The 20,352-nt window shown below is 44.4% G+C and overlaps 1 protein-coding gene across 1 annotated transcript in view; it reads left to right on the forward strand.

Annotated features, from left to right (window-relative positions):
* The window catches only part of cdh23 (cadherin-related 23), a 694,191-nt gene that overhangs the window by 342,452 nt on the left and 331,387 nt on the right, over positions 1–20,352 (forward strand). Inside the window, exon 14 of the mRNA XM_078428607.1 lies at positions 15,833–15,897. Within this exon, the coding sequence (XP_078284733.1) occupies positions 15,833–15,897 (65 nt within the window). The remainder of the gene's footprint in view (positions 1–15,832; positions 15,898–20,352) is intronic.

Below are 20,352 nucleotides of genomic sequence, written 5' to 3' on the forward strand. Positions count from 1 at the left end.
GAAAGGTCACACTGGGAATGGGAGGGGGAGTTGAAGTGCTCGGCCACCGGGAGATCAGATAGTCCTAAATAGGACTAGCTTAGATCGGGCATCCTGATCAGCATTGAGTTCAGTCGTAAGCCCTGTTTCTGACATTGTATTCTGCCCACCTGGTCCGTGATTCTTTCCGCAAAGTGTGGACACTGGAGAGGTTTGTGTGGGACGTAAGCTGTGTGTCTGCAATCCTGTTTTACCACTTGACGCGAATTACTCTTCACAGACAGGCTGTTAAGCTGTCTGGTGTACACTGTCCATGCTTTGCAAGTGTGGAGTGGAGTGGAGTGGGCATGACAACAGATCAATACACCTTCATCTAGCCCTTTTGTCTGATCCCACTTGATTCCTTTAGTTGACATCTCATTTTTCCAAAAGCAGAGCTGTCCAGTTGGTGAATTTATCATCCGTGTTGACTATACCACACACAAGAGACCTTGCCCTGCCCTATATGTTTTCAAGACTTGGGTGAAAGAAAAGTTCAATAATGTCCAATGCAATTAGAAACATAGGAAATAGGTGCAGGAGGAGGCCATTTGGCTCCTCGAGCCAGCACCGCCATTCATTCTGATCATCCACAATCAGTAATCCGTGCCTGCCTTCTCCCCATATCCCTTGATTCCACTAGCCCCTAGAGCTCTTTCTAACTCTCTTTTAAATTCACCCAGTGAATTGGCCTCCACTACCTTCTGTGGCAGAGAATTCCACAAGTTCACAACTCTCTCGGTGAAAAAAATCTTCTCACCTCAGTTTTAAATGGCCTCCCCTTTATTCTTAGACTGTGGCCCCTGGTTCTGGACTCCCCCAACATTGGGAACATTGTTCCTGCATCTAGCTTGTCCGGTTTTTAATTTTATACGTCTCTATAAGATCCCCTCTCATCCTTCTAAACTCCAGTGAATACAAGCCCAGTCTTTCCAATCTTTCCTCAAATGACAGTCCCGCCATCCCGGGGATTAACCTGGTGAACCTACGCTGCATTGCCTCAATCGCAAGGATATCCTTCCTCAAATTCCTTCCTGGTTCAACTAGCTTTATGTGTGCCGGGGTTTTGAGTGTAACCAACTCGAGACCAATAGGCAATTTATCAAATCAAGTACTTGCAGTTCTTAGACCCGAACCAAAAGCTGTTCACTTGGATTCATCCACAGACTCTGACTTTGGTCTTGTTTTTTTGTTGTTGGTCTTCTATTGCTTTTCCTCTATAGATCATCTATTCCCACAAGTAGTATAAGAAAATAACTGCAGATGCTGGTACAAATCGAAGGTATTTATTCACAAAATGCTGGAGTAACTCAGCAGGTCAGGCAGGAATGGGTGACGTTTCGGGTCGAGACCCTTCTTCAGTCTGAAGAACGGTCTCGACCCGAAACGTCACCCATTCCTTCTCTCCCGAGATGCTGCCTGACCTGCTGAGTTACTCCAGCATTTTGTGAATAAATACCTTAATCTATTCCCACTATCAGTTTGTAAGATGTGTGGTTGGTACTACTGAGCCGGGCGGGAGAGAATTGTGTGGAGAGTACAGGCAGAGACAGTGAGTTGCTGGGACAACTGATCGCTTCATTCAGCTCTTCATAACTACAAAGGTGTTCAACATAAACGATGTTGTCAGAGAATATTCGATTGGTGCCAAAACTGCATGAGTGTCTGGAATAAAAGACAGTGGCGTGGTGGTGCAGTAGTAGAGTTGCTGCCTTACAGCGCCAGAGACTCAGGCTCAATCCTGACTACAGGAGCTGTCTGTACGGAGTTTGCACGTTGTGCCCATGACCTGTGTGGGTTCTTCCGGGATCTCCGGTTTCCTCCAACGCACCAAAGAAGTACAGGTTTGCAGGTTAATTGGTTTGGTATAATTGTAAATTGGCCCTTGTTGTTGTAGGATAGTGTAAGTGTGTGGGGATCGCTGGTCGGTGCAGACTTGCGATAGATAGATTCTTGATTAGTGCAGGTCTCGGAGGTTATGGGGTGAATGGGGTTAGGAGGGAGAGATAGATTAGCCATGATTGAATGGCGGAGGAGACTTGATGGGTCGAATGGCCTGATTCTACTCCTATTCCTTATGACCTTGTGACTCGGCGGGCCGAATGGCATGCTTCCTCGCTGTATCTCTAAACTAAACTAAACTAAAACTCCTAAAGATGTTATGACTTGGTTGGCGTGGGCCTGTTTCCTGACTCTGTAACATAGTTCAGTGAACCACCAAAGCATCTTCAATGTAGGCTTTGAAATTGCCCAAATACGTCTGCATTATAAACACAATTCTGAAAGCACTCAGCGGGTTAGGGAGGAGAAGCAGGAGATGTTCCAGGTGAGGAACTCCCTGCCCTGCTGACAGCTTACATCATTTTATGTTTCTATATCTGATTTCCAGCATCTGCAAACTTGTTTCCCATGTCTGTATTTCATCTTGTTTTTTAAAAACCTTTGCAGACTGATTTATGTTGCTCGCGGATCCCATCAAATGCTTTGCCCCTGTTTGTGTACCTGTTAATTGCACATAAATATTCTTTCCCATCTTTGATTCAGTTGTGGGTAATTACGGTAAATCTCAGTGCTAGAGAATTTCAGTGAAACAGCTTTGGACTGAAGCTCAGTTTGTGTGTAGATGACCAGCACACAGCTGGCTGGATTGTAATTACCTTTACCGCGGTTCACAGGGTGAGGATTCTCTCCCATTTAATGAGGTCTTTTAGCTTTTGTCTTCCTTCAGGTAATGGGGGAGATGGAAAATATAATTCCCTCTTTCATCAAGTGTCAAGCACGGTATAAGTTGGAGAATGAGAGTGCCTCAGAGAGGAGATTTGTTCCCAGTATCATTGACCCATTGTTTACTGCAATATGTTTTTGCCGTATATTCTTTTGTTAAAGATAACCTTGCACTTGTACCAAGGGCCAGCACATATTCTTCACTTTAAAGTTCTTCCTTCGCCTATCTGCGAACAGCGAGCTGCATTCACAGGGCAGAACCATCATAGAGTGATTCTAATTCATACAGCATGGAAACTGGTCCAAACTGTCCATGCCGACCAAGATGGTCATCTAAGCTAGTCCCATTTGCCCATGTTTGGCCCATGTGCCTCTAAACTTTTTCTATCCATGAACCTGTCCAAGTGTCTTCTAAATGTCACTAGACGACCCATGGACCCGTTGGGTTCCCGTTGTGACGGTGGTTGATAATAAAAAAGACACACAATTTTAATACTATTGAGTGGTCAAACTTTAACTTGAAGAAAATTTGAGCATTTACCTCAGGAGTCATCGTTCAACGAAGCACGCGTTTAATGGCAACATTGAACACGGAAGTATTAGATCAAAATGGCGATGTTTATATTATGGGGTATCTGTCCGAAACACAGCCAAAACGGTACACGATAGCGCAACAATTTGAACGAAACTTGATACTGCACACCACAGGCGAATGGTGAGTAAGGTGCCCGTAAAATAGTGGCGCTATCATGTACCGTTTTGGCTGTATTTCGGGAACATACATATTTTTATATATATGTATATATATATATATATATATATATATATATATATATATATACAAGATGAGATTTTTAGTAATGTAATAATAATAGATTGTACCTCCCACAACTACTTTCTCTGGAAACTCATTCCATATGCCCATATTCCTCTGTGTGGAAAAGGTTGCTCTTCAGGTTCCTATTAAATATTTCCCCTCTCACCTTAAACCTGTGCCCTCCAGTTCTTGATTCCCCTACTCTGAGAGAAAAAAGACTCTGCCCTCATGATATCCATTCCTCGTATGATTTTGTACCCCTCTGTCAGATCATTCCTCAGCTTCTTGTGCTCCAAGGAATTAAGTCCCAGGGTGACCAACTTCTTCCTTTAGCTCAGGCCCCCAAGCCCAGGTGATATTCTCATAAATATTGAGTCCCAGTCCAGAATTGCCATTTTCAAATTCCATCCCCATTATCTCTTTCTCTGTAACCTTCTCCAATAACCGGGTGGCACGGTGGCGCAGCGGTAGAGTTGCTGCCTTACAGCGAATGCAGCGCCGGAGACTCAGGTTCGATCCTGACTACGGGCGCCGTCTGTACGGAGTTTGTACGTTCTCCCCTTGACCTGCGTGGGTTTTCTCCGAGATCTTCGGTTTCCTCCCACACTCCAAAGACGTACAGGTATGTAGGTTAATTGACTGGGTAAATGTTTTAAATTTTTTTTAAAAATTGTCCCTAGTGTGTGTAGGATAGTGTTAGTGTCCGGGGTCGCTGGGCGGTGCGGACTCGGTGGGCCGAACGAAGGGCCTGTTTCCGCGCTGTATCTCTAAATCTAAACCTATTCCAATTCTGACCTCTTGCACAAAGTCAATTTTAATCTATTATTGACAGGGGTGACCAAAGCTTGGACATTAACTGAGGTTGAAAGAAATAAATGGAAGGAAGGTGACTGTTCTTTAATTATTAATTTGCATTGTGTGGATGTTGTTGGCAAGCGCTGTATTTATTGCCCATCTTTCACTGGGTTTGAGAAGTTGGTGGCAAGCTGCCTTCTTGAACCATCTGGTGAGGATATTCCCAGAGATTAACATCCCACTAGCAACAAAGAACTGTAGGAGGACAATTCCCAATCTTAGGGCCTTAGTAATTGAAGCTGCTAATGAAGCTGCCTGCCTGACTCTGAAGTTTTGCCCAATATGCTTCTATTGACTTTAGAGATGCATTGCTGAAACAGGCCCTTCGGCCCACCGAGTCCACGTCGACCAGTGAACACCTCGTGCACTTGCACTATCCCACACACGAGGGGCAATTTTACCCAAGCCAATTAACCTACAAACCTGTACATCTTTGGAGTATGTGAGGAAACTGGAGCACCCGGAGAAAACCCATGCGGTCACAGTGAGAACGTACAAACTTCGTACAGACAAGCACCCATAGTCAGGATCGAACCCGGGTCTCTGGCGCTGTCAGGCAGCAACTCTACCGCAGCGCCACCGTGCCTTTCTGTGAAATGCGTTTGGATGTTTTGCTGAACAAGTTTAAAGATTTTTTGGATTCTCGTCGTGTTGATTTCAAATCATTTCCATATCAAGCATGTTGAATAATTAAATGATATAATGTGCCACAATTTTGTTTCTGCGTGCATGTGAATGCAAAATATCAGCTATTGCAGCTGGCAATGCTCATCCATATGCAGCAGAGATTATTGTTACTGCGCAACTCCCTTTCCTTGTGGAAACTAATGGTCTTGCTCGGACAATGAGCAAAAAGCTGGTGGGAAGAGAAATGAAGGCAAAACTGCAACAAGCTCCTTTCCTTTGGGTCGACCCACGTTTTGACGAGTTAAGTCAAGTTGAGTTTATTGCTTATGCATAACTATGGTAAGGTACAGGTACAATGAAAATCTAGCTTGCAGCACATAAATTTAAAACACAAAGACATAAACCAAAAAACATGTATACAAGTTGTACAAGACAGTAATGTTTAAGAGACAGTTAGACAGGTACATGGATAGGACAGGTTTAGAGGGATATGGACCAAGCGCAGGCAGGTGGGACTAGTGTAGTTGGGACATGTTGGCCAATGTGGGCAAATTTTTCCACACTGTATCTATGACTATCACAGTGAACAGAAAAAGACTGCAAAATATCAAGCAAAATACCATTAGAGTTAAGGGTTTGAATAAGGGGTTTCAACATGGAAGGAGAGTAGAGGCACTACTTTAGTGTACTGTAGGGTCGTGGTTATGTCACTAATGTCCAGTGTCCAGGGATGTCCAGAGATCCAGATGTAGATGTGGGAAAATGACCCAGAATCTTAACATGAACCCACTGAATCAATTGAATCTGGATAAAAAGCTGTTTTTAGTAATGGAGCTTGTGAAACTGCCAGATTATCATTAAAAGTCTGCTTGGTTCCTTAATCTCCTCGGGGAAGAAAATCTTCCAATTTTCTTGCATGATTTTTGACCCAGCAATGTGGTTGACTTGACTTGTAACAAGGGATCATTTACTGAAATATTCCAGCTCTGCGTTGATCTGTGCTACAGTGTAGTGCCTTCCAGATTAGTTTAGTTTGGAGATACAGCACGGAAACAGACCCTTTGGCCCACTGAGTCCGCACCGACCAGCGATCCTCACACATAAACACAATCCTATACGCTAGGGACAATTTACATTTATACCAAGCCAATTAACCTAAGAACCTGTATGTCTTTAGAGTGTGGGAGGAAACTGAAGATCTCTGAGAAAACCCACGCGGTCACGGGGAGAACGTACAAACTCCTCACAGACAGCACCCGTAGTCGGGATCGAACCTGGGTTTCTGGCACTGTGCGCACTGTAAGGCTGCAACTCTACCACTGTGCCACCATGCTGCCCCTAAAGAGGAATGGTTAAAACACATTCATAACTGCTGGATGCAAACCATCTCAAGGCATTATTTTGAAGAAATGCAGGGGCCCCAGCTAATATTAATCCTACAGTGAATATCACTAAATATGGATCTCTTCACCATTGCTTTGCGGCATGCAAGCAAATTATCGATGGTGTAATCTACAGTGTGGTAAAAGACTTAAGTGGGGCACTCTGTGGAAACTGATGCATAAATGCACATACTGCATTCAGTGCAGTTGATGAGGTTTTAAAGGTGGTAAAATGGCCACCGTGACATTGCACTTTGGACCAATAAATAGCATAAGAAATATGAATTGTTTATGAAGTACAGGAAAGTTATGACTTCTCAAGTCTACAAGGGGAATATATCAGGCACTGATATGCGAATTGCCATTAATCCACAGGCCACAAAGCAAACCTGACCTTTAGGCCAACTCACTAAGACAATCCGACCATTGGTGTCCACCTTTCTGACCTTTCGCTGTAAATCCTCTTCTTGGATTGGCGCACCAGTAATAGAATTCAGTTGTGTTTGATGGCTTCAGGTCATCAAAGCTTCTGACATGTTTTTGACATTTAATAATTGGATTCCTTTATGACTCCTTTTAAGAGAGCTTCTGGCAAAAGCAATTTGATTTCCATCAATTTTATTCGTAGTTTAAATAAAAGCAGAAGCTCTTTATCTAAAAGCATTCTGTCAACTTTTATTATATTGGTTGTGTCACTCTGGCCTTATCAAAGTGAGTGATAATGAATGGTTTCCTCTGCTCTTTGTGGTTTGGAAGGAATACTACCGCGTTTAGGTTAAAGGGGAAGAGGACACAGTTCAGCTGGAAGACTGGTCTCGGAGTGAGGCATAAGTTTATCTCCAGTCCTGCACAAGGTGACGAGCTCGCCAGTGAATTTTCAATTGATGATAATGGCTGGATGTAATTGTGCACAAATTGGAAGAAATGGTGCAACAGAGGCTGCTGAGCATTTCTGATGTAGTTAATGGAGTGTCAAAGGATACCCCAAGCTCAGCATTATCTTTTTATTTCACCGAGGCACTTGTGTTGGATTTAGCATTCATTTGCTTCGAAGCTGGGCCTCAGGTGAATCTAAACGACAGACAAATTTTTCGACAAATTACTAAGTAGTGTCATTTGTGACCATTCCAGTCTAAGGAACAATTGAGGGAGGAATTGAAATGGACCTGGTGTTGCTGAACAGGCCAGGTGGTGTCTGGTGAGGGGAAGTTTTGGGTCAATGATATTTTACAGTGGAGGCATTCTTACATCTTCCACCTGTTGTAGGCCCCAGCTGATATTCATTTCCTTTGGCTTGGTATGCACTTACTCAAATTAACAATTACACGTAAAGTCTTTGGTGTTGAATGAAGAGAAATAGGCCAAATGGCCTAATTCTGCTCCTATCACTTATGACCTTATGATCTTATGACCTTATCAACGACGACCTCGACAGAACTGCCCACCACGTAACTGTTTTCTTTCTTACCATCCATCCCATCCATAAAGGTGGTAGTTAAAGTCATAGACTTAGCAAAGAAGTATGGACCTCTCAGATCTCACCACAGCAGCTGGTAGAATTGAAAACCTTTAATTAAACAAATCTGGAATCAAAAGCTGGTGTCAGTAATGGTAGCCATAAAAGTAAGTGAATGAAATATAAACCCATCTGGTGAAGTTATATCCTCCAGGGAGGGAAATCTGTTGTCTTTACTCGGCCTCTCCTGCCTCTGACTTCAGACAGGAGCCTGCTGTGTGCCTCATGTTTAAGTAGGGTCAACCTCTAAATAATGCTAAGTCATTGAGCTCAGGCTGTGGTTGACTTAGCCCACGTTTTATCATTAAATATGCTGATACTCGGGACTTGAAATACAATATCACCTCTTGTAAATAAAGCAAATGTTTTAATGGTTTCTAAACCATTTGATTTTGTCTCAGGAACTGATGCACTGCAATGCTGAGAACTGTATTCTGCGTTCTGTGTCCTCCCCTTTGCTGTATCTAATGTACTTAATGCCCCACTGTATCTAATGACCCACACCACCCTGGCCACATACTCATTTCACCCCTGCTATCAGGAAGAAGGTTCAGGAGCCTGAAAACTACAATGTCCAGGTTCACGAACAGCTTCTTACATACAGCCATTCGGCTATGAAACATCTGATGTGTTTGGATAGCATGCTTTTCACTGTCGCTCGGTACATGTGACAATAATAAGCCTAAGCGGTTAGCAAGAGCTCCCATACAGAGCTGGTGAACTGGGTGGGTGCTAGGCTCATCTGCCCACGTTTGGCCGATATCCCTCTAAACCTGAGTTCCCACAGGACGTGAGTTTTCGAAGGAAGAGATCAAAAGGATTAAATGGTGATCTTAGATATGAAAGCCGACATTCAACCTGAGGTCAAGAATGGCACCAAGGTTGTAAAGTGCAAACACAGAATTACTTTGTAGCGAGAGAAGATTATGATTTCAGTGTTTAATTAGAATGAAAGTTTAAGGACTGTGGTTGAACGTGATTGTTTATCGGTGGTGCAGATTTTCTTGGACAGAATATTTCAGAATACTGGATGTTATTCCTGTTAATACTCAAATGCTTTTAATTCATTTTCTCTGAGAGTCATTAGGTCATACAGCGTGGAAACGGGCCCTTCGGCCCATCTTGCCCACACCAACTCTTATACATAGCAGAGAAATAAACCTGTCTTCTCATGAGAATATGATGGATTCTGCCTCATGACTGATCTTACCATTTCTGGAAGGTAGACACAAAATGCTGGAGTCACTCAGTGGGACAGGTAGCATCTCTGGAGAGAAGGAATGGGTGACGGTTTGGATCGAGACCTCCAACTCCTTAACATTTCTGGATGTATCTCTCTTTAACCTTGGCTACAATTTTACATATAACACCCTTGTGAAGTGCTTCAACCTCTGAGATGTCCCATCTACACCAGTCCCACCTGTTGGCATTTGGCCCATATCCCAACTAAACCTATCCTATCCTAAAATAGACACAAAATGCTGGAGTGATTCAGCGGGACAGGCAGCATCTTTGGAGAGAAGGAATGGGTGATGTTTTGGGTCGAGACCCTTCTTCAGACTAAGAGTCAGGGGAGAGGAAAACTAGAGATATGGAAGAGTACAAGGAGAATGTAAGGTGTGAAAATGACAGATCAAAGCAGACGATGATCAAGGAAATGTAGATGGTTCATTGTTTTTTAGTTTAGTTTAGAGATACAGTGCGGAAACTGACCCTTCGGCCCACCGAGTCCACGCCAACCAGCGATCCCCGCACATTAACATTATCCTAGACACACTGGGGACAATTTACAATTATACCAAGCCAATTAACCTACAAACCTGAACGTCTTTGGAGTGTGGAAGGAATCCAAAGACCTCGGAGAAAACCCACGCAGGTCACGAGGAGAACGTACAGACTCCGTACAGACAGTACCCGTAGTCAGGATCAAACCCGGGTCTCTGGCGCTGTAAGGCAGAAGCTCTTCCACTACGCCACCGTGCCGCCCACTTGAAATAACTTTTCAATCGGCCAAATGATTCAGAACAGAATAATACATTTTCCTGTCACCCCCATCAATTTAAAGTCCAAAACCCAGGCAGAGGTGAGTTTCAAGAGAGTGTTGGAAACTGAAGGAGGTGAGCTTCAAGGGACTGGTCCTACTGAGGCCCGGGTGAATGAGAGGGAGCACAGATACGACAGCCCGATGTGTTAAAGGGGTGCGCAAGAATCAACAGCTGTTGCGCCAGATGATGGCGGCTGGGATTTCTGAGTAGGCAGATGTTGTTTTATGGGAGTTTTACTGGCATGGGATGACACAAAGAACTTTTCTCCTAAAGAATGAAAATACTTGCGATTTTTCAGCCACAGCAGTTTAAGCATTTCACACGTGTGTTATACAAGTAAAATTGTTGCCAAGGTTAGAGAGGGTTACATCTAATTTGGGAGCGCAGAAATTTTAAGTTCAGTCATGAGGCTGAATCCGTCGTATTCTCACGAGATGAAAGGTTTATCTCTCAGCCAGATTTAAGAGTCTTAAGTGAAATGAGTTTGACCAGTCAACAGTGTTCAGCCGACATAATGTCAACAGCTGAAATCTGACTGCAATTTGGCAATAATTGGAATCAAATTGATAGACTCAATCAGAAATGGAGGTGTCACACCGATTTAATATTAAGCACCCCCAGAAGATTTAAGGTTACAATTTCTTCTCAGCAAAGCGGAGTTGGAGCATAATTTCACATTCAGTTTGCGGTACTTTACCTGACCTTGCCAGGCTTTACGGCGATTAAGATTGTGAATAGAGAGAACTATAAAAAGGAAACATAGAAACATAGACATAGAAAATAGGTGCAGGAGTAGGCCATTCAGCCCTTCGAGCCTGCACCGCCATTCAATATGATCATGGCTGATCATCCAACTCAGTATCCCCTTCTCTCCATACCCCCTGATCCCTTTAGCCACAGGGGCCACATCTAACTCCCTCTTAAATATAGCCAATGAACTGGCCTCAACTACCTTCTTAGGGTTAACGGAATCAATGGATATGGGGAGAAAGCACGAAGAGGGTACTGATTCTGGATGATCAGCCACGATCATATTGAATGGCGGTGCTGGCTCCTGCACCTATTTTCTATGTTTCTATGTTGAACTCTTCTTCAGACTGAAAGTAGAGGTGGGGAGGGAACTGGAGGTAGGAAAGACAGTCCCCCCCCCTCCCCAATCCACTTTCAGTAGAAGAAAGTCCAACCTCCAGTTCTTTCCTCCTTTCAGTCTGAATAAGGGTTCCGACCCAAACTATCACCCATCTTTATCTCCAGAGATGCTGCCTGACCTGCTGAGTTCCTCCACCTGGAGTATTGTGTACAGTTTTGGTCTCCTAATCTGAGGAAAGACATTCTAGCCTTAGAGGGAGTACAGAGAAGGTTCACCAGATTGATTCCTGGGATGGCAGGACTTTCATATGAAGAAAGACTGGATAGACTAGGCCTATACTCGCTGGAATTTAGAAGACTGAGGGGAAACTTATAGAAACATATAAAATTCTTAAGGGGTTGGAGAGGCTAGATGCGGGAAGATTGTTCCCAATGTTGGGGAAGTCCAGAACTAGGGGTCACAGCTTAAGGATAAGGGGGAAGTCTTTTAGGACCGAGATGAGAAAACATTTCTTCACACAGAGAGTGGTGAGTCTGTGGAATTCTCTGCCACAGAAGGTAGTTGAGGCCAGTTCATTGGCTATATTTAAGAGGGAGTTAGATGTGGCCCTTGTGGCTAAAGGGATCAGGGGGTATGGAGAGAAGGCAGGTACAGGTTATTGAGCTGGATGATCAGCCATGATCATATTGAATGGCGGTGCAGACTCGAAGGGCCGAATGGCCTACTCCTGCACCTATTTTCTATTTTTTCAGCGCTTTGTGTCTATCCAGAGTTTGATTGTTTGTTACAAAGTTGGATTTTCTACCTAGAGGGGTTTTCTACCTCTGATCAGGATAGAAACAAAGGTGGATTTCATAATTAGAAAATTTACAAGTAAAGAATCTAAAGAGAGAAATATTTGACTTTCTTATTGTCACATTTTCCCAGAAAGGATTAAAATCTCTAATGTAATTTTCAATTGATGCCACTGAAGTGAACAAGCCAGTCGATGCAATTGGAGGCATCCACCAGTAGCAGTGTGATGATTATTTGGTTATCTGTGTGTTGTTGGGTATGGAATGAATGTAGACCAGAGGAAGAACTCCTCTGCTCCTCATCAAAGTCATGTGGGACCCTGCTGCCGACCTGGCGATAGAGACGGGATCTTGGTTTGCCTTCCCAACCCAAACGCCCGCAAAGCAATGCTCAAGTCCGAGAATGGGCTGAACTCTCAATCTTCTGCCTTGCTGGGAAGAGGCAAAAACCACAAACAAACAACATAAAAAACATGATGAGGAATGGGAGTGATAAATGGGGTTAGCCAGGATAATGTGACCCCCTTTATGGTTGTCCAGCTTGCTCCAACTACCGGGAATCTTCCTCTTCTGCAGCTCCCAATGCAGTTACTGATACCTCATAATTAAGAAGCTTGTCGTTAATTGTTTTTGTTTGACATTCCCAGAGCACGTTTCAGCTTTCGTGGGGCATGTACATCACGGCTTATGAACCACAGAATCCTAGCCATCCTGTAATGGCATAACTGTGGTCCCATTGAGTCTGATGAAGGTCTCGTCACCGATCAAAACGTCACCGATCCATGTTTTCCAGAGATGCCTCCTGACCCGCTGTGTTACTCCAATGCTTTACTTTAATAGAGTTAGCCAAACTGGGCTAGGATTAGATTGTTCACTGCAAACGTCACCCAATCTTAGCTCCCAGATCAGGTCATTATGAGTGTCAAATATCCAGTCACTTCAGAGACCACTGTGAATACTAGAACACTGTATGCAACACACAGTGGCGGTCACGGTAGAGTTGCTGCCTTATAGCAAATGCAGCGCCGGACATCCAGGTTCGATCCCGACTACGGGTGCTGTCCGTACGGAGTTTGTACGTTCTCCCCGTGACCTCCGTGGGTTTTCTCCGAGATCTTCGGTTTGCTCCCACACTCCAAAGACGTACAGGTTCGTAGGTTAATTGGCGTGGTAAATGTAAAAATTGTCCCTGGTGGGTGTAGGATAGTGTGCGGGGATCGCTGGGCGTTGCGGACCCGGTGGGCCGAAGGGCCTGTTTCCCTGCTGTATCTCTAAACTGAACTAAACTGAACGCTTTCCTTAAGAAGTGAACTGTGGACCGTGTGACCCGTTAATAATCATCTCCTCTCCTCATCAAGACTATGGCATCTGTTATTCTCAGCAGTGTTCCATCCAAGGTCTGTCGAGATTGTAAGATCAGCCAGCATCTGGTTTTTCCAGCCCATTTCTAATTACTTGACTCTCAATCCTTTTTCTCACATTGATAGAATGGTCTTCTATTATCAGATCACAATGTTGAATTTATTGCTCCCTTCGTCCTCATTTTATTCATTCTAATAAATGATCACTTCATTCTCAAGGAGAGACTGGAGTCAATCCAGATCAATCAGCTGATATCTCCACTGATCTCGGTCCCCTTTCCTACAGCAGTGTTGGACGACTTGAACCATTTGTCTTTTTTTCTGAGAATCCGTTCCAACATCCGATTGAAGAGTAAAAGAAACAAAGATCTTTTTGCCGAGCCCGGTGTGATAGTTCGGAAATGTGTCCTTTTCCTTCCCCTGACTCTGTTCACACTCTCTGATTCCATGTTACATGTGCAATTTGTGGTGTCGGGGATGAGGCTGGGTCAGACAATGACCACACTGACACTCACAGTAATTTGAGTTCAGTTTATTGTCATGTGTACCGAGGTACAGTGAAAAGCTTTTGTTACGTGCTAACAGGTCAGCGGAAAGACAATACATGGTTACAATTGAGCCATTCACAGTGTGCTGATACATGATAAAGGGAATAACATGCATAACGTTTAGTGCCAGATAAAGCAAGTAAAGTCGGATCAAAGGTAGTCCGAGGGTCTCCAATGAGGTAGATCCGAGGGTCTCCAGTGAGTTCAGGACTACTTGGATGTGGAGAGGATGTTTCCACTAGTGGGAGAGTCTAGGACCAGAGGTCACAGCCTCAGAATAAAAGGACGTTCTTTTAGGAAGGGGTGAAATTTCTTTAGTCAGAGGGTGGTGAATATGTGGAATTCTTTGCCACAGACGGCTGTGGAAGCCAAGTATATTTTTAAGGCAGAGATAGATTGATTCTTGATTAGTACGGGTGTCAGAGGTTATGGAGAGAAAGCAGGAGACTGGGATTAAGAGGGAGAGATAGATCAGCCATGATTGAATGGCGGAGTAGACTTGATGGGCCGAATGGCCTAATTCTACTCTTATCACTTATGACTTATGAAGGCAGCTCTCTAGTTGTTGGTCGGATGATTCAGTTGACTGATAACAATAGGGTGAATTCACATGACATGGTTTATTTATAGTGACGAGATGGTCATGGTCTTCCTGGGGATGGTGTCCCTTGTCGTCAGGGTGCATGTGAGGAGGCACTGGCAATCATATCATATCATATCATATATATACAGCCGGAAACAGGCCTTTTCGGCCCTCCAAGTCCGTGCCGCCCAGCGATCCCCGTACATTAACACTATCCTACACCCACTAGGGACAATTTTTTTTACATTTACCCAGCCAATTAACCTACATACCTGTACGTCTTTGGAGTGTGGGAGGAAACCGAAGATCTCGGAGAAAACCCACGCAGGTCACGGGGAGAACGTACAAACTCCTTACAGTGCAGCACCCGTAGTCAGGATCGAACCTGAGTCTCCGGCGCTGCATTCGCTGTAAAGCAGCAACTCTACCGCTGTGCTACCGTATCTCTGGCTTGTCACGGCAGCTCAGTCCTGGGCCTGAAGGAGAAGGCATCTCGCTCCAGTTCTCACTTGCCCCGAGAGGTGGCGCTGGTGGTCTTAGGCTTGTCCTGGCAGTTCAGTCTGGGTCTTGAAGAGGCTGCGCTGGTGCTAACAGGCTTATCCTGGCAGCTCAGTCTTTGCCTCTGTGTGTGGGCACAGTCCCTTGCTGTCTTTGGGCAGGCGAGAGACACTGGCGTCTCTGGATAGCTTGCCCCGGCACTCAGTTGTGGCCTCAGAGGAGACTCTGGATGTCTAAGGCTTTTCCCGGCAGCTCGGTTTGGACCTCACTGGCACCGGTGGGTCTCGGGTTTGTCCCAGCGGCTCAATCTTCCTCCTGACCTGCAATGGGAGAAGCACAGCTAAAAGGGAGATGCCCCACGATCGCTTCCTGTCCTCTCTGGCTGGAACACCTGGGTGCGTAAGGAGGAGGCTGACGAGGTTCAGGTGGGCCTGTTGTTATCGCAGCTGCTGGTTATTTAGCTGTAGCCTCTGCTCAGTGGTGCTGAGGGTTGGCTTCTCCTGGCTCGTCGGCTGGTGACAGCGATCACAGCAGCAACCAAGGCAGGGAGCGCTGTCACACGTTCTTCATTCCTCCATCTTCTCCAGTTCAGTGACGGCAGACTGTGGAAGGAACGTTGTTGTCTGAGTGAACTTTGCTTGATCTGAGTGAACATTGGCAAAATGTTAGCCAGGCGAGCTAAATGACCTGTGGTGGTGGGTGCATGGAACCTAGCCAGAGGAGGTAGTTGAGGCAGGGACTATCGAAACAATTAGACTGGTAGGTGGATAGGACAGGTTTAGAGGGATATGGGCCAAACGCAGGCAGGCAGGTGGGACCAGTATTGCTGGGACATGTTGGCCGGTGTGGGCAAGTTGGGCCGAAGGGTGTGTTTCCACGCTCAATAACTTTGTTTGCCTAAAAATCCAGTGTTGGCTATTGGACTGTTGTGATCTATCAATATTAATGTCGTATTTCAATGTTCTTTTCCTCAGGCAACAGATAATGACATTGGAAGCTATGGGGACATCCATTATTTCTTCAGTGATGACTCTGACAGGTAGGACAGCTCTGGGTAATAAGCATTTCTGAATGTTTACCTGTAAAGGTATGATGCATTAAGTCTCCCAAATCTCCCTCCAAGCTTTATAACATCTGCTGAGGACATGTTTGGGATTGGATTTAATTGACGGGAGTTTGGTATTTCATTCCCTCCTGGTCAAGACTTGGAGAGTTAGATAGAGCTCGAGGGGCTAGCGGAATCAAGGAACATGGGGAGAAGGCAGGCACAGGTTACTGATTGTGGATGATCAGCCATGATGACAATGACATGCTGGCTCGAAGGGTCAAATGGCCTCCTCCTGCACCTATTTTTGAATATTTGAAACATCCAACCCATATGTTGTGGTTAGCCACCTGCCTACATGCAACTCCTCTCTCCAGCTTTCATCAGATTCTTACTGAGCTTCTGAGAAGACCTATGGCTCTCAATCTCCAGATCATTGAGGCAAGATTCATCAAAAATCATACCTTGCGGAAACAGGCCCTTTGGCCCAACTTGCCCATACCAACCTACATGCCCCAGCTACACTTGCCTACATTTGGCCCACAACCCTCTAAACCCATCCCATCCATGTACCTGTCTAATTGCTTCTTAAATTTTGCGATAGTCCCTCCCTCAACTCCCAAAGTCATTATGATTTTAGTCATAGAGACATGGAGCTATTGAGCGACAGAGCTATACGGCATGGAAACCGGCCCATCAACCCAACCACGTTGACCGATTTAAGAGGGACCTCAGTGACAACGTTTTCACTCTGAGGGCAGTCTGTACGAGCCACTAGTAGAGGCTGGAGAAGCAGATAAAAGTACGACTATCAAAAGACATTTGGACAGATATATGGATCGGAGGGTTTGGAGGGTGTCAAGAGTGTTTAATAAGTCATATAGACCAGCAACGGAACAATGAAAATTCTTACTTGCAGCAGCACATCAGGCCTGCAAACACAGTTCATAAAGATAATATATAGTAAACAAAAATTCACTATTAATAACCACAATAGAATGATGTGGTTATTAATAGTGAATTGATTATTAATAGTGGTTTGTGATTATTAATAGTGATTTTTTGTGGTTATTAATAATGAATTTTTGTTTACTATATATTATCCATGTGAACTGTGTTTGCAGGCCTGATGTACTGCTGCAAGTAAGAATTTTCATTGTTCCGTTGCTGGTCTATATGACTTATTAAACACCCTTGACACCCCCCCAAACCCTCCGATCCTTACATAAGTCCAAATGTCTTTTGATAGTCGTAATTTTATCTGCTTCTCCAGCCTCTACTGGTGGCTCGTACAGACTGCCCTCAGAGTGAAAAAGTTGTCGCTGAGGTCCCTCTTAAATCTCACCCCTTTTTACCTTGAGCCCGCAGCCCCCAGTTTTAAATTCCTCTACTCTGCGAAAAAGACTCTGAACGTTCACTGTTCCGTCAAAGGCAGTCGGCAAATTAACCTGCAAGTTTATGCGAGTCCTAATGAGATCATATTGTTAGAAATGTTATCCTACGGTTGTACCATTAGTGCCTCTAGATTGCCTGTTGGGGAGAATACAAAAGAGCTGGTACATTCTTGGAAGAAGAGCAAGATGTTATCCTGGTGCAAGAAATGATTAGTCATCCCAATGTTGTAGCTCCATGCAAATGGGCTGCCAGGTTTGTTTCTGTAAGCAAGAGCGATTCCATTCTGAGTAGTAATTCTATGATAATCAAAGTGCTTTACAAGATCCTGAGAGAGTTATAAAATATCATATAAATACATGTATTTCTAATGAATGAAGAGCATTGATTAAATGTGTAGGAAAATAACTGCAGATGCTGGTACAAATCGAGGGTATCACAAAATGCTGGAGTAACTCAGCGGGTCAGGCAGCATCTCAGGAGAGAAGGAATGGGTGGCGTTTCGGGTCAAGACCCTTCTTCAGACGTGTGCACACAAGGGCCAACCTTTGACAGCAGGTTCCATTCACGGAATAACAGCCAGGACCAAAGATAATAGAGCAGAGCAAGATAGACCACTCGACCCTAAAAACCGTAGTACGTCACGGCGCATTTTAGTAGGCAGAAACTTGCAGAAACATTTTAAAAGAAAAATAACAAAAATCTGTGAATTGATGGATGAGATATATTCTGCATTTTTATGGTATCATCACACATACTGTTCCCCCAAAACACTGATTACACTGCGAGAGGCAGAGCGAATGGCGGATTTTGCTTACTAAAATGGCGGACGTTGTGCTCCTTTGCGTACTACACTTCAGTATAGGCGATTTTGACGGAGTGGTTCATCTTGCTCCTCTAGTATCTTTGGCCAGGACCCGCCCCAGGTGCTGACATTTCCAGGGGAGATAAATTCAACAGTGCGAGGAGCAAGACCCAAACATTGAGTAACTGTGAACAATCAAGAATTTATTTCCAATGATAAAGTTGTCGAAATCTCTACACATGGGCGATTAAATAAAAATATGAGAAGTCAAAATATAAAATAGAATTAGAATGGACAGTTCCTTCTTAAATATTGTACAAAACATTATTTGCAAATTGTAATATGTGTCATTATTTATACATTTCTAGCAAATATTGTGCAAATGTACTTCCAAGTTTCTTCAGCACTTCACATAGACTGGGGTGCAGTAATGTGATAAAGCACGTCAATTATAGTGTAATGTGGAAATAATGAAAAAAACAATTTTATTCAAATCCACATTTGCCCAGAACACATTGTGAAACACAAAGTTAATTTATTTTACTGTGAGGATATTGCACACACATCACATTTCATTAGATTGGTGCCCATATATTTAAATATGTTGTGCTATAAAGTATTGCCATTGATCTTGTTCCACGGCTGTCTTCTAACATTTAGCACAAGTTCGGGTGGCACAGCGGTAGAGTTGCCACATTACAACCCTTACAGCGCCAGAGACCCGGGTTCGATCCCAACTACGGATGCTGTCTGTACAGAGTTTGTACGTTCTCCCTGTGACCACGTGCATTTACTCCGAGATCTTTGGTTTCATCCCACACTTCAAAGACGTACATGTTTGTAGGTTAATTGGCTTGGTATAAATATAAATTAGCCCCAGGTGGACACAAAATGCTGGAGTTACTCAGCGGGTCAGGCAGCATCTCTGGAGAGAAGGAATGGGTGACGTTTCGGGTCGAGACCCATCTTCAATAAATTAGTAACTTCGTAATTTAGTAAATTAGCCCTAGTGTGTGTAAATTAGTGTAAGTGTGCGGGGATCGCTGGTCGGTGCAGACTCGGTGGGCCGAAGGGCCTGTTTCCGCGCTGTATCTCTAAACTAAACTAAACAAATGAGAAGTGTGTAGGAAGGAACTGCAGATGCTGGTTTAAACCAAAGATAGACACAAAAAGCTGGAGTAACTCAGTGGGTCAGTCAGCATCTCTGGAGAAAAGGAATAGGAAACGTCACCTATTCCTTTTTCTCTAGAGATGCTGTCTGACCCGCTGAGTTACTCCAGTTTTTTGTCTAAACAAATGAGAAGTCAGCTTCCACTTCTCGACCATTCCAGCAGCCCACCAGATGCCACCATCTCAATCATGCATCTCAGTCTAGGGGCCATCATCCTCTGCTTGCTTCTGGAGGCTGAAAACCCCTCCAGATCTCATCACATCGTTCCATTGCTTCAACACGCTGGAACCGTAACTCAGCCTCTCACTGTTATAACAACAATCCAAAAACAAGGTCCTGTTGAAATGCAGGTGAAGAAGCCTTGGCCGGTTTGGTTCAGAGATACAGCATGGAGCCTGGCTCTTTGACTCTACAACTAAAAAACATCCTGCCCTTGGCAACCCGTCAGGGACCAGTACCTTATTGTTAGAGTAAGAAAATAACTGTACAAATCGAAGGTATTTATTTCACAAAATGCTGGAGTAACTCAGCAGGTCAGGCAGCATCTCAGGAGAGAAGGAATGGGTGACGTTTCGGGTCTGAAGAAGGGTCTCGACCCGAAAGGTCACCCATTCCTTCTCTCCTGAGATGCTGCCTGACCTGCTGAGTTACTCCAGCATTTTGTGAAATAAGTACCTTATTGTTTGTACACTAACACCAGCAGTGGCTGACAGGGTTCCTTGATCCACTCCTATGGTCTGAGCACACAGATCTAGTCATACAGTGCAGAAACAGGCCCTTTGGCACAACTTGCCCATTCCGACCAACATGCCCCATCTACACCAGTCCCACCTGTGTGCATTTGGCCCATATCCTTGTAAACTTATCCTATCCATGTATCTGTCCAAATGTTTAGTTTAGTTTCGAGATACAATCCGGAAATAGGCCCTCTGGCCCACCGAGTCCAAGCCGACTAGCAATCCACAAATACTAACACTATCCTACCCACTAAGGACAACTTACAATTTACCAAGCTGATTCACGTCTTTAGAGTGTGGGAGGAAACCGGAGATCCCGAGGAAAACCCACGCAGGTCGCGGGG

The sequence above is a fragment of the Rhinoraja longicauda genome, chromosome 35, assembly GCF_053455715.1.
Source record: "Rhinoraja longicauda isolate Sanriku21f chromosome 35, sRhiLon1.1, whole genome shotgun sequence".
Classification (NCBI taxonomy): Eukaryota; Metazoa; Chordata; class Chondrichthyes; order Rajiformes; family Arhynchobatidae; genus Rhinoraja; species Rhinoraja longicauda.